Source organism: Myxine glutinosa, chromosome 1 (assembly GCF_964187855.1).
Source record: "Myxine glutinosa chromosome 1, kmMyxGlut1.1, whole genome shotgun sequence".
Lineage (NCBI taxonomy): Eukaryota > Metazoa > Chordata > Myxini > Myxiniformes > Myxinidae > Myxine > Myxine glutinosa.
Genome location: NC_136261.1, coordinates 308,954,774 through 308,967,167, shown reverse-complemented (window position 1 = coordinate 308,967,167; position 12,394 = coordinate 308,954,774). Strand labels below are relative to the sequence as shown.

At 42.6% G+C, this 12,394-nt stretch overlaps 1 protein-coding gene across 7 annotated transcripts in view; it reads left to right on the top strand.

Moving 5' to 3' along the window:
* The window catches only part of LOC137439901 (plasma membrane calcium-transporting ATPase 3), a 480,661-nt gene extending 469,097 nt beyond the window's left edge, over positions 1-11,564 (top strand). For 5 of the 7 annotated variants that reach the window (XM_078768504.1, XM_078768497.1, XM_078768519.1 and 2 more), the window contains one exon: positions 11,125-11,564. In XM_078768504.1, the coding sequence (XP_078624630.1) occupies positions 11,125-11,439 (315 nt within the window). In that variant the 3' untranslated portion in view covers positions 11,440-11,564. The remainder of the gene's footprint in view (positions 1-11,124) is intronic. The other 2 variants (XM_078768513.1, XM_078768510.1) reach the window with 1 other exon arrangement.
* Positions 11,565-12,394: the final 830 nt, after the last annotated feature.

Sequence of the window (12,394 nt, the reverse complement as noted above, 5' to 3'; positions counted from 1 at the left end):
GTATTTTATACTTTGCTTTGAGTTTTTGTTACAATTTTGAGCATCTTAGTTTCTCAAGCTCTCCTATAACATGAAAGACAAATAAACTTTCAAAAACCCAGAATACGATATCTGATTAACTTTGTGCCAGTGTTTTCATATTTTTCCATTGCCACCAAGTTTGTGTCACATTAGTCATGTTTCTCAACATGATTGAATATTTTCTTTCCTATTCATTTGTGCATTAATCACGTTTTATTTTTTGACGAAATTTCATGAGGTTTATAATTGCATTGTTAAATCGCACTAGTATATGATTCCTCAATTCACATTGAAAATAAGTTCTAATGAGGTTGTGTGCCGCAAATGACTTTTACATTCCTGCACCCATATACATTGAGGTTTGATAGATACAGACAATTTCTCCCAAAATTATAAAACAGCACATTGTTTTAACCACTTGTGTTTACCATGCTCTTCTTGCCGTCATGAAGTTATTTGGCTTTTCATTTTATAGTTCTACAACATTTATGAACTATTGTACACTACTTGTACATGCCGTAGAAATTTAGAATGGTATTAATATTAATTCTCCAACAAGCCCTTTCCCCCATGCAAATATTCCAAAGTTCAAGTGTTGTTTTCAAAAGAAAAAGATGAAATCCTAGTGAGTCAAAGAAAATAATCTTCTCAAGTTCAGCTTTCATCAAGTACTGCAAAGTAATCAGCAGCATTGTCTCATCAAGGAAGGGTAGCCAACTTTCTGGACACAACAACACAACAACATGCATTTTAAGGCCATTTTCCCTGCTAGAGCGGGGGTTAGCCTTGCGGTCCCCATGACAATCTTCTCAATTTTGCCCTATTTTCTGCATCTCTCCTTGTTTAACCCCCTTGCCCGCATTTCTTCTTCCACCATCTTTAGCCAAGGCTTTCTCGGTCTTCCCCGTCCGCTACTTCCTTCTACATTCATTTCCATCACTCTTCTCAACCAGCCACTTTCATCCTTCCTCAACACATGACCAAACCATCTCAACCTGTTCCTCTTCACAGCATCAATCACAGGCTCTATTCCCATCATTTTTCGCAAATTCATCATTTGTCTTCCTCTCTCTCAACGATACTCCGCACATCCATCGAACCATTCGCATTTCCACCCTTTCCAACCTTCGTTGCTGCTCTACCAGTTCCAGTTCTACTAGTCTACCAGTTGAGTACCAGTTCACTGCTAATTCCCTGTTTGTCGTTAAAGGCGGCAAAAAGGGTTGGCGTCAGGAAGGGCATCCGGCCGTAAAACATTGCTTCAAAAAGGGGACCAAAAAACAACAACAACCATGGTTCCCGAAAAAGGCCAACCCCCGCTTTGCGGGGAAAAATGGCCTCTAAAGGTGGGTTTTTTTGTTGTTGTTGCTGCTCTACGTTCATTACCCATGTCTCGCTCCCATAAATCATAACACTTCTCACACATGCAGTATACACCTTTCCCTTCAGCTTCAACGACACTCCCCTCCTCATCAGCACACCACTCAGTTCCCGAAACTTCTTCCATGCACATCTCACTCTATCAACTGTTGCCGAGTCTGATCCACCTTCTCCATTCAGTATGTCTCCGAGGTAGCAAAATGTTTTCACACCTTCCAGCTTCACGCCATCTCCAAGATCCAACTCAACATTTCCTCCATGTGCAGCTCCCTCTGTGCACACCTTACATTTGAATGTAGCTGCCACACTGGTTAATGACCCTCTCAGACCACTACATTTTTGATGAACCCACTCAGCGCACATTGTACATTGAATGGTGTTCACTCCGACACCCTTCCTGCACACAGCACAGGGCCACTTCCCAGTTCTTTCCACCTCACCACATGCTTTACCACTTGCCATCACCTTTGTCTTTCTGATATTCACCTTCAGACCTTTTGTCTCCATACATTCCTTCCACTTGTTCATCTTTTCCTTCAGTCCATCCATACTTTCCGCAATCAACACCAGATCATCGGCATACAACAACTCCCACGGTAAACCCTCCTTTACGTTCTGAGCCCGCACCTCCATCACAGCTACAAATAGTAGTGGCCTTAGTACCGACCCATGATGCACTCCCACCTTCACCTCAAACTCACCACTGTTCCCGTCCTTCGTCCTTACAGCTGTGCGCACTCTTTTGTACATTGCCAACACTACCCTGATAAACCATTCCTCCACTCCTAACTTCCTCATTGCCCATGTCAATACTTTGCGTGGAACCCGTGGAACTTTCTGAGCACGCACTTATTAGAATAAAAACTCGTGTGTGTGTGTGTGTGAGTTTGTGTGTTTGTTTGCGTGTGTGTGTATGTGTGTGTGTGTGTGTGTGTGTGTGTGTGTGTGTGTGTGTGTGTGTGTGTGTGTGTGTGTGTGTGTGTGTGTGTGTTTGCGTGTGCACGAGTGCGCAGACCCAGTTTCAGGTGATATTTAACCCGCTTCCCAGCGAACCTCCTCAGGCCAATAGACACCAAGCCTTGGCACGTGCCCATTTTTATTCCCGAGGCGACAATTCTTTTACATTTACGTGCCGATGTGCAAGGTCAATTGAGGAGTGTTTTTATTTTGCCCAACCCTAAGGGAAAAATGCCATTCTCATCTCTGCTCTTTTTATTTACCTCATGGTCTAGTATTGTATGTGAGTGTGATTAAATGTGTGTGCTCATTCTGGTTTTTGTGTTTATTGGGTGTCAACATGGCTGGCTTCATGTCTGGGTTGGACATGGTAACTAAACATGTGGCTTGCGTGATTGGTGGAGTTTCCGTTGGATGGTGTACATGTGTGAGCAAGGTGTTTTGGATGGAGTAGTGTTGTTTTTTTTCTCACCCTGTCCAAGTGTCTGCACGATCCAGTTTTTCCCATTCATATCAGAGGCGTTTATTGTGTGAGTATGTCCACCTCCCCTGTTAGACCACCCAATATGCATGTGAATGCATGCCCCACCTCACCCCGGGTGTCCGTCTTCCCACTTCGCTGTCGTGGACCATTTATTTTGCGATCCATTTGCTACATGTACTCTCTAACCAATCGTCTGTACCTGCCTTCTACAAACTTCTCTTTGACCCTAGCGATTTCAGAGGGAAGGCAGAACAATTAATTATTTAATAAAAATAAAAACAGAGCTGTGCTTATACCAGGCTGATGTGGTTCACACTGCTGGATTCTGTCTTCATTGGGGCAATCTGCAATCTGCATCAGAGTTGGTCTCAGGTGACCTTTCTTACATGACCTATGAACTTCCTCATGCCTCATGAACTTCCTTTGCTTGGCTGCAAATTAAAGTTCTCACTTACATTGTGGCACCGATAAAAGAAAAATACTTATTTTATTTTATTTATTTAAAATATATTTATTTTAAAATAAGAAAAAATATTTCTCAATTTGTTTTTGCTGCCCTCGTGACATGTTTCTAGTTATGAAAAGCTAATGTAGAGCGGGGGGGCAAATTGGACAATATTTTATGATTGAGCTTTTGAAACTTTAAGTTTCATTTTCACTCAAGTTCAACCTGCTGCATTTTACCTGCTTAATAACTGTTGGAACATATGATTTGGGTCTTAAATTCTAAACAGTTATTTCTTTAACACCACTGATTCGGCAAAATAGTCTGATGGATCTTTAACCAGAAGGATGTTTTGAGCCACCTTGCAATTGTACATCTCCACTTTTGTCATTAGAAAAACCCCCTCCCTTTGGGAACAGCCTTGGGGGAGAGGAGGGTGAGAAGGATAGTGGGGGAGGTGGGGCAAATATATTTTGTGCCGTGGCTAATGATCCCCTCTGTCTGCAGCAGGGGTCAGTAAACCACTTGCACTGTGGCACATATACAGATGAACATCGGAAGTCGTCTTCCCTTGCAGGGGAGAAGTGTGGGAGATTTTGTTTTTTGTGCCCATCACCTGACCCTGGGCACTGCCAATATGTATGCAAAATTTGGTGATCGGCCCAGCCATGTTTCTTTCTATGATTTTCAGACGTACACATACAGAGAATTGCCTTATTTAAGACTAGCAGAGCCTACCCGTCACTTTGCTGACAGACCATTTAGTCGTTCTCTTTGCCAAAATAAATCTACCCATGCGAAGAGTGCTTTAACCTCAGTGTTGTCCAGCTACAAAAAGGGAATTGTAATACCCTCTGCCACCACCACTATGTGGTTCTGCACAGTACACATTCACAAATAATTTATGCTCCACTGCCCCACTGGCGCACACCCCCACGTGAGGCTGCGGCCACATATACAGTCACGTGAAAAAGTAAGTACACCCCGTGTAAAGTTTTGACTTTTTCAACATATTTCAACATACAGCTATTTGATCTTCATTTCAACAATATTGATAGATAAAGGTGATATAATATAACAAATATCATGAAACATTTACATTTTGTAGTCCATTGTATATTTTAAATAAACAAATGCAAATTTCGCATGTGGAAAAAGTAAGTACACCCTTGGCTCTAATAGGTGGTATTGCCCCCTTTGGCTGAAACAACCTCAAGTAGGTGTTTCATATAACTGTCTACCAGTCTCTGACATCGACTGGGAGAAATTTTTGCTCACTCCTCCATGCAGAATTCTTTCAGCTGTGTGATGTTTCAGGGGTTTCTTGCATGCACAGCTCGTTTCAAATCCCCCCACAACATCTCGATGGGATTTAGGTCCGGGCTTTGACTTGGCCATTCCAGAACCCTCCATTTCTTTGTTTTCAGCCATTCCTTGGTGGATTTACTGGTATGTTTAGGGTCATTGTCATGTTGCAAGGTCCGCCTTCGGTTGAGCTTCAATTTTCCGACAGATGGCCTCACATTATCCTCAAGCACCCTCTGGTACAATAAAGAATTCATAGTGGATTCTATGATGGTGAGCTGCCCAGGCCCTGATGCAGCAAAGCTGCCCCAAACCATAATATTTCCACCACCATGCTTTACAGTTGGTATCAGGTTCTTCTGGTCAAATGCTGTCTTTGGTTTACACCAAACATGTCTTCTGGTACTGTGGCCAAATAGCTTTGCCTTTGACTCATCTGTCCAGAGCACATTGTTCCAGAAGTGCTGGTCTTTGCCTAGGTGTTCATTGGCAAACTTTAGTCTTGCCCTGATGTTCTTTCTGGACAGCAAAGGTTTCCTCCTGGCACACCTCCCATGTAGATCAAATTTGTGCAGCCTCTTTCTAATGGTGGACTTGTGCACTTTGACATCAACAGTGGCAAGAGCTACCTGTAGGTCCCGTGATGACATTCTGGGGTTCTTTGAGACTTCTTTCAGCATCTTGCGGTCTGCTCTCGGGCTGAACTTGCTGGGGCGGCCTGGCCTGAACAAGTTGGCAATTGTTAAGAATCTTCTCCACTTGCAGATGATCTTCTGGACAGTCGAATGATTGATTTCAAATTGTTTGGAGATCTTTTGAAATCCCTTCCCAGACTCGTCGGCATCTATAACCTTCTTTCTGAAGGCCTCAGAGAGCTCTTTTGATGTCGGCATGGTGATGCCGCACACTTCAACAACAAAGAGCAAACCAAACTAAATGTCTAAGGTTTAAATAAGACAGGTTCCTCCAAGAACCTCTCCAACGATGTTCTAATCATTTGCACCTGAGCTGATGCACCTAATTCTAATTTTAGGTATTTGAAGTAGTGATAAATGTAGGGGTGTACTTACTTTTTCCACATGCGAAATTTGCATTTATGTTTATTTAAATTATACAATGGTCTAAAAATTTTAATGTTTCATGATATTTGTTATATTATATCACCTTTATCTATCAATATTGTTGAAATGAAGATCAAATAGCTGTATGTTGAAATATGTTGAAAAAGTCAAAACTTTACATGGGGTGTACTTACTTTTTCACGTGACTGTATTACCCCTCACCCAAAATTGTATTTGTACCCCGAGTTTGGACTTTGTAACTGAAAATATGTGGCCGTACATAGAACACAGTCATACAAACGGAGAGAGAGATAATTGCCTTTTATAGGTATTGATCGTATGATTATCACAAATGATGAAATCAAACTTTTTAATAATTGAGTTAAAAAAAAAAAAAAGATGCCACACTTCAAAAGCTTGATTAGAGGCTTCGACACATTTCAGTTTTCAGGAGTAAAGCAACTCAACAAAATGGATAATGATATCGAATCAAAGTAAGCATGATGGCACCTGACACCTTGGACAAAAAATGCCTTTTCTCCATGCTTAAAAATCGTTTTTTTTTTTGTTTTTTTTCTTTGTTTTTTTTTTTTGTATACAAGATTGAGGCTCGTATAAGAGCTAGCACATTAAACGCAAAAAACATAAACGGACACATAAAACGTATAATAAAGGGAGTGGAAGACAAGATAGGGAAAGAGAGGGAAGCACCCAAGCACAACCGTAGAGAACAGGGACATCGAGAGATCTATGGAAGGGAGATGGGGCAGGGGGGTGTGGGGGGGGGGGGGGAGGGGTACACAATATAAAACAAATTGACACTAACAGGAATTTCAGCAATCAAGTCGGAGATTGAAAGAGGTGGGTTTGGGGTGTATTAACGGGGGTAGACAAGATCAAGGTTTTGGATGGGGGAATATAAGAGATGGTGGTGAACAGCTGTTTTAAAGAACTGTGGGAGTGTGGGAGTTTGTTCCAGAGGCGGGAGAAAAGGGGAATGAAAGAGTGAAGGTGAGCAGAGAGCCTAGATTTTGGCAGTTTAACCATAAGAGGGTTGCTGGCAGATCTTGTGCGACCTGTAGGAATATTTGGGGGACAGAGCACAGAGAGAGCAGGGGGAGCAAGGCCGGAGAGGAGTCGGTAGAAGACAGAAAGACCACCAACCTGCCTGCGGTGTGTGAGTGAAAGGCCCTCGGAGTTGGCTTAATCGCAGGTGATTCCAATGATTCTGAAAGCTTTGGTTTCAATTGCGTGAAGCCGAGCTAGGTGTGAGGCAGGAGCACCGGCCCAGAGGGGGGGAACAGTATTCCATTGAGCTGCGAATGAAAGCCTTGTATGTGTTGAGGAGCTCAGGTGTGCCAAGGAAGGACTTCGCACAACGGAGGATGCCCAGTCGGTGACTGGCTTTGGAGGCCAGCTTGGAAATGTGGTTTCCCAAGAAAGATCATGGCAGATAGTGAGACCCAAACGCTTGAGCGACAGAACTTCACGGAGAGGATTGTTGAGAAAGTAGATGGGAGGGTTTATCAGTCGGTCTTTTCTGAGAGACAGCGTATGAGTGTGAGATTTGTCAGGTAACTCCAGCCTGAACAGGAAGGGGAGATGAGAGAAATCCATTCAGGGCCACACGTTGACTTCGACCAGAGAGGAAGTCCACAAGCCATGCGTGGAGATTTCCATGGATACCATAGGAGGAGAGTTTGGTGAGCAGAGCTGGGTGCCAGACCGTATCGAAGGCACGTGATATGGCAAGGGAGACGGCTCTGATTTCCTGTTTGGCATTGAGGACCTCCATCCATTATTGAGACAGCAGAAGCAGCATGTCCAGAGTAGAATGACCTGGTCTGAATCCAAATTGATGATCGGGTATCAAGCCATTGGAGAAGAGTAAGGATTTGATATCCGAAGCAATGATGGATTCCATGACTTTGCTGATGATTGGGAGCAGGCTGATTGGTCTGTAGTTGCAAGGATCTGTTTTTGCACATTTTTTGTGTAAAGTGGTAATGTTTGCTGATTTCCAAGATGCTGGCAGATGACCTTGAGCAAAAGAGACGGTGAGAAGAACAGAGAGAGGGTGAGATAGAGCGGCAGAGCAGGATTTTAGGACCCGTGGGCTGATGCCGTCTGGTCCAGTTGCAGAATCAGAGTCGAGGTTTGACAAAAACTTATCCACCTTGCCAGAAGAGAATGACACAGAGTCCAGGAGCAGTTGGGTTCGACTGGGTAAGGTGGGAACAGAAAGAGATGGGTTTGGGACAAGAGATTTTGAGGCAAACACAGAGTTGAGGCATACGGCTTTGTCACGTGCGGTGTCAACTGTGTAGCCATTTGAGGTAAGGGAGGGGATGGAGGGGTAACAAACACCAGAAACAGATTTGACAAGACGCCACCAGGATTTGGAGGAAGGAGACATGTTTGAGAGTTCACACTTGAGAGTCGAGATATCATGCTTCCTGGCACTCCTGGGGGTAGACACACTTGTTCCGAGCTTGGTGGAAGGAACTGAGATTGCCTTCAGTTGGATTTGCCTTCCAAGAGGCAAAGGCAAGTTGTTTCAGGGCAACTGCCATACCACAAGCTTCAGTGTACTATGGACGGGAGGAAGGGTAAGACAACTGAAGACGAGGTTGGGATAAATCTGTGCATGAGAGAGAGCAGTTTGCTTTGGAAGAATTACCAGGAAGAATTGATGTCAGAGGCAGTGGAGATGGGAGACCAGTCCAGGTGATTGATGGCTACTTGCAGACCGTGCCAGTCGGCCTGAGTGAAATGCCAGATTCGTCAACGCTGAGGAGGCTCTCTGAGAATGGCCAGAGAGATGTCCACTTTAACAAGCAGATGATCAGAAGAACCGATTGGAGCAGAAGAAGAACAGCAGACATTTGCAGGGAAGTTTGTCATAACCAAGTCTAGAAGAGAAGATACTCCATTGACTGGGATCCGGGTCGGGAAATTGACATTGTGTCAGTCCCAATGAGTCGCAGAAGTCTTTTGCTGAGGTGCCATGGCTGGTGTGAGAGGAACCCACACCCAGCCAGCTGGCATGATGACAGTTGAAGTCGCCACATATGAGAAAGAGAGAGTTGGGATGAATGGATAGAAGCTAGTCCATGTTCTCAGACAGGGAGATGTAAATGGAGTCATCACTGTTTGGTGGACAGTCTGGCAGACATCTGAACAAAAGGTGGAAGCGGAGGGGAAGCCATAGCCCGATGTGCTCCTGGGGGTGTGGTGGAGAGAGGGCAGTGCAGGGGGAGTGAGGAAGAGAGTTTTTGATAAAGAAAAACGTTGTGTTCACTGTTGTAGCTCGAGCCAAGTGTGGAGCAGTTATTCTGTTTGCTAATGCTGGGTGATCAGGTGTGATTTGCTGATGTAATCAGCTTCAACCCTGTCGTCGCAGGTGGACGGCAATGCTCAATTTGTTAAACATTAATATTGAGGGTTTTGGATTGCAAGAATCTATCAAATGTGACGTGCTTCTTACCACTTTCTGGAGACATTTGAGATGCATGTAAAATGCAATGTGTGATCTGATTTTGGATGAAATATTTATGATGGCCTTGTGCTACTCCAAGCTTCACCGAATAATGCTTCCCTGTAGTGCTACCTACTGGGGGAGGCAGGTGGGCATCAGATGTGCAAAATTGAAATAATAATAGGATTGAATTTGACTTTAAAATAAGCAAATATTTTATGCTCAGTCATGGAAACTTTAGTTTGGATGAGCTCGATGAATTATTTATTCTGTTGTTACATGCACCTGGCATCGCTGGTGAGTCAAACCCCTCCAAACAAAATAACTTGGAAAATAAATAATTAATCAAGCACATCTACACCAACAATTACATGACTGAATGTACAAGAGGTGTGTGGAATGTTGAGATAATTGGTTACAGTTACCGAATTAGCTCGAAGTTGTATGCTGTTACCATTCATTTCATTCTTTGAATTTTTATTTCCTTCATTTTTTAGACCAATTAATTTGTCCTTCTGCCCACCCCTCCTTTTGATTTAAGCTGTTTGCCCGTTTGTTGTTTTTCTTTCCGCATGGTCACTCCTTTATTCCTACCCGTTAAACTACAATTGTTTTTTCTTATTATTATTCGAAAATGGAGACTCCACTTGATAAATGCCATTTCAACTTGAAGTGGTCGTTGCTCAAAACAAACTTTTCAAAATTATTTTTTTATTCATACTTCTCAGTTTGCTTGCCCTGATATGTATACATTTAAGTATATATGTTTGTTTGTGTGTGTGTGTGTGAGTGTGTGTATGTATGTATGTATATATATATATATATATATATGTATGTATATATATATATATATATATATATATATATATATATATATATATATATATATATATATATATATATATATATATATATATATACATATATATACATATATACATATATAAATATATAAATATATACATACATACTGGGTGCTGGATCCACACAAACAACAACTTCTCCATCTCTTCATGGACAGAGGTCCGGAGCTTTGAAATAATCTTAACGCCCTTGGCTGGCGTTATAGCCTTTATCGACTCCTTCTGCTTCAAAATCGTACATATCGTAGAAGTACTACGATCGTACTGCCCTCGCCAAGTCGACAACACGCACACCTCGCTCATGTTTTTCGACGATTACGTGTTTTATATCCAAGCACATCATCCTTTTCTTCTTCTCAGCACTGCCCTTGGCACTCAATTTCTTAGGACCCATGGTTAAAACTAAGAAATTTTCCAAAATAAACAAAATGCGAAAACAAAGCAACAGCGATACGGCAGAGATGCTTGCACGGCAAGATAACCACGTGACCTGAACGCTCGCTGGGCCACCTAGTGGCGGGTGGCGTAAGCTCGCTCGCTCGTAACTCAGATCTCGGCTCGCATCACAAAGCAAAAAATCGACCGAGTGACGGCTCGTATCTCGGAAAACTCGTAAGTTGGTGCACTCGTAAGTCAAGGTTTCACTGTATATATATATATATATATATATATATATATATATATATATATATATATATATATATATAACACCCTCTAACTAAGATGGACTAAAAGTTTGTGATCATCCTGTCATGACTTTAATATTTCCATTTGTGTGATACATTTTGAAGTGGTTGTGTTCATTCCACTGATTAATGGGAATTTTTTGTTTGTTTGTTTATTTTCCTTTTTGCCTTTACCTATTTGTTTCTCCATCTTCCCTGTTTGATCATGCAAGAAGTGAGGGTGAAGCTTCGTGGCCATGCTTGTGGTTCACTGCATGGAACAGAAATGCACCCCTTTGCCTTCCTCTCCATAACCACACTACCCCTTCCCTCCCTCCCCAAACCCCCCATCTACCTTGCCTTCCCCAACCAAATTAGTTGCTGTGCAAACAGCGCTGTTGAATTTCCGGCAGACACATTGACCTCAAACCCACCTCCCCCATATCCTCTGTTCCCAACTCGTAGATCCGTGTAGTGAAAGCCTTCCGTAGCTCACTCCACGAGAAAGTGGAGACGCCCGCAGCTCGCTCGTCCATCCACAACTTTATGGCCCATCCGGATTTTGTGATCACAGAGGTTGAGCCACAGATCCCACTCATCGATGACACAGATGCAGAGGACGATGCACCCACTAAGCGGAATGACACCCCTCCATCCTCGCCTAACCGCAACAGTGACTCTGTTGTCGGTGGCACGATACCAACCACAATGAATGCCATCGTTCAGCGAGCTGGCAATGTCTTTGGTAACCCTCTGCATAGTTTTGAGACCTCTTTGTGAGAGGTCAACAATATTTGTGGGCATTTTCACATGCGGTCTCAATCATTTTCTTGTATTGAAGATTTTTGTCCTTTGCCAATCTCTCAACTTTTCTTTTTCTTTCTCTTATCTTTGGTTATATTTATATATATATATATATATTTATATATATATATTATGTTTATGTATATATGTTTTTTTGTTTGTTTTGTTTTTTTACCCCCTCTCCTCTAAATACTGATTGGTATTGGTTATACAAGGGTCAAGAAATGTACAGGTTTGTTTTTTTTGATTCATGGCGGATATGCAGTGTGCGGGTTTGCTGTAATAGAATGTTGCAATTGCACTTGATGAAAAGTAAACAAACCCCAATATTCCTTTGTTCTTCGGCTGGAGCGGACGCACGGATGAGGTCTGTTTCCCTGTCCATTTCATCCAAGGCTGGTCAGAATGTACATGCGTTCGAAGGAACCGTTTGTGACCTATGCGATCGCCAGACATGTGGCTTCCCACCAGACATCACTCCTTTAGCAGAGAATATCGAATGGTTTCCGGCACACACTGCCACATGCTCTGCATGTTAAAATCTGCCGGTATAAGTGAGTGATTTTGTTTCACTTTTGTGAGAAAAGTGAGCGGAGACCTCTTGTAATGCTGTAGGCTTTACAAATCGTCTCGTATTTTCCTTTATTTTGCCGTTTCTCCATCTGTATTAGTCATTGTATAAACCAGCTTTAGTAAAAGGACACACAAGTGTATTTGTATATAATATGAAATGCTTATTTCTTACGTCATCAACCTTGCTGCCATTGAAATTTCACTTGCGCTGTGTCAGTTCAATTGAAAGGACGAACGCGCGTTCATTCGTTCAGCTGAGGGTTGCAAATTTTGTGCGTCCTTCTCACCAGATTACATCGCGTTATCCATGGTGGGTCACTTGCTTGTACACATTTTGAATTGCTTTGAAGAAAGAAAG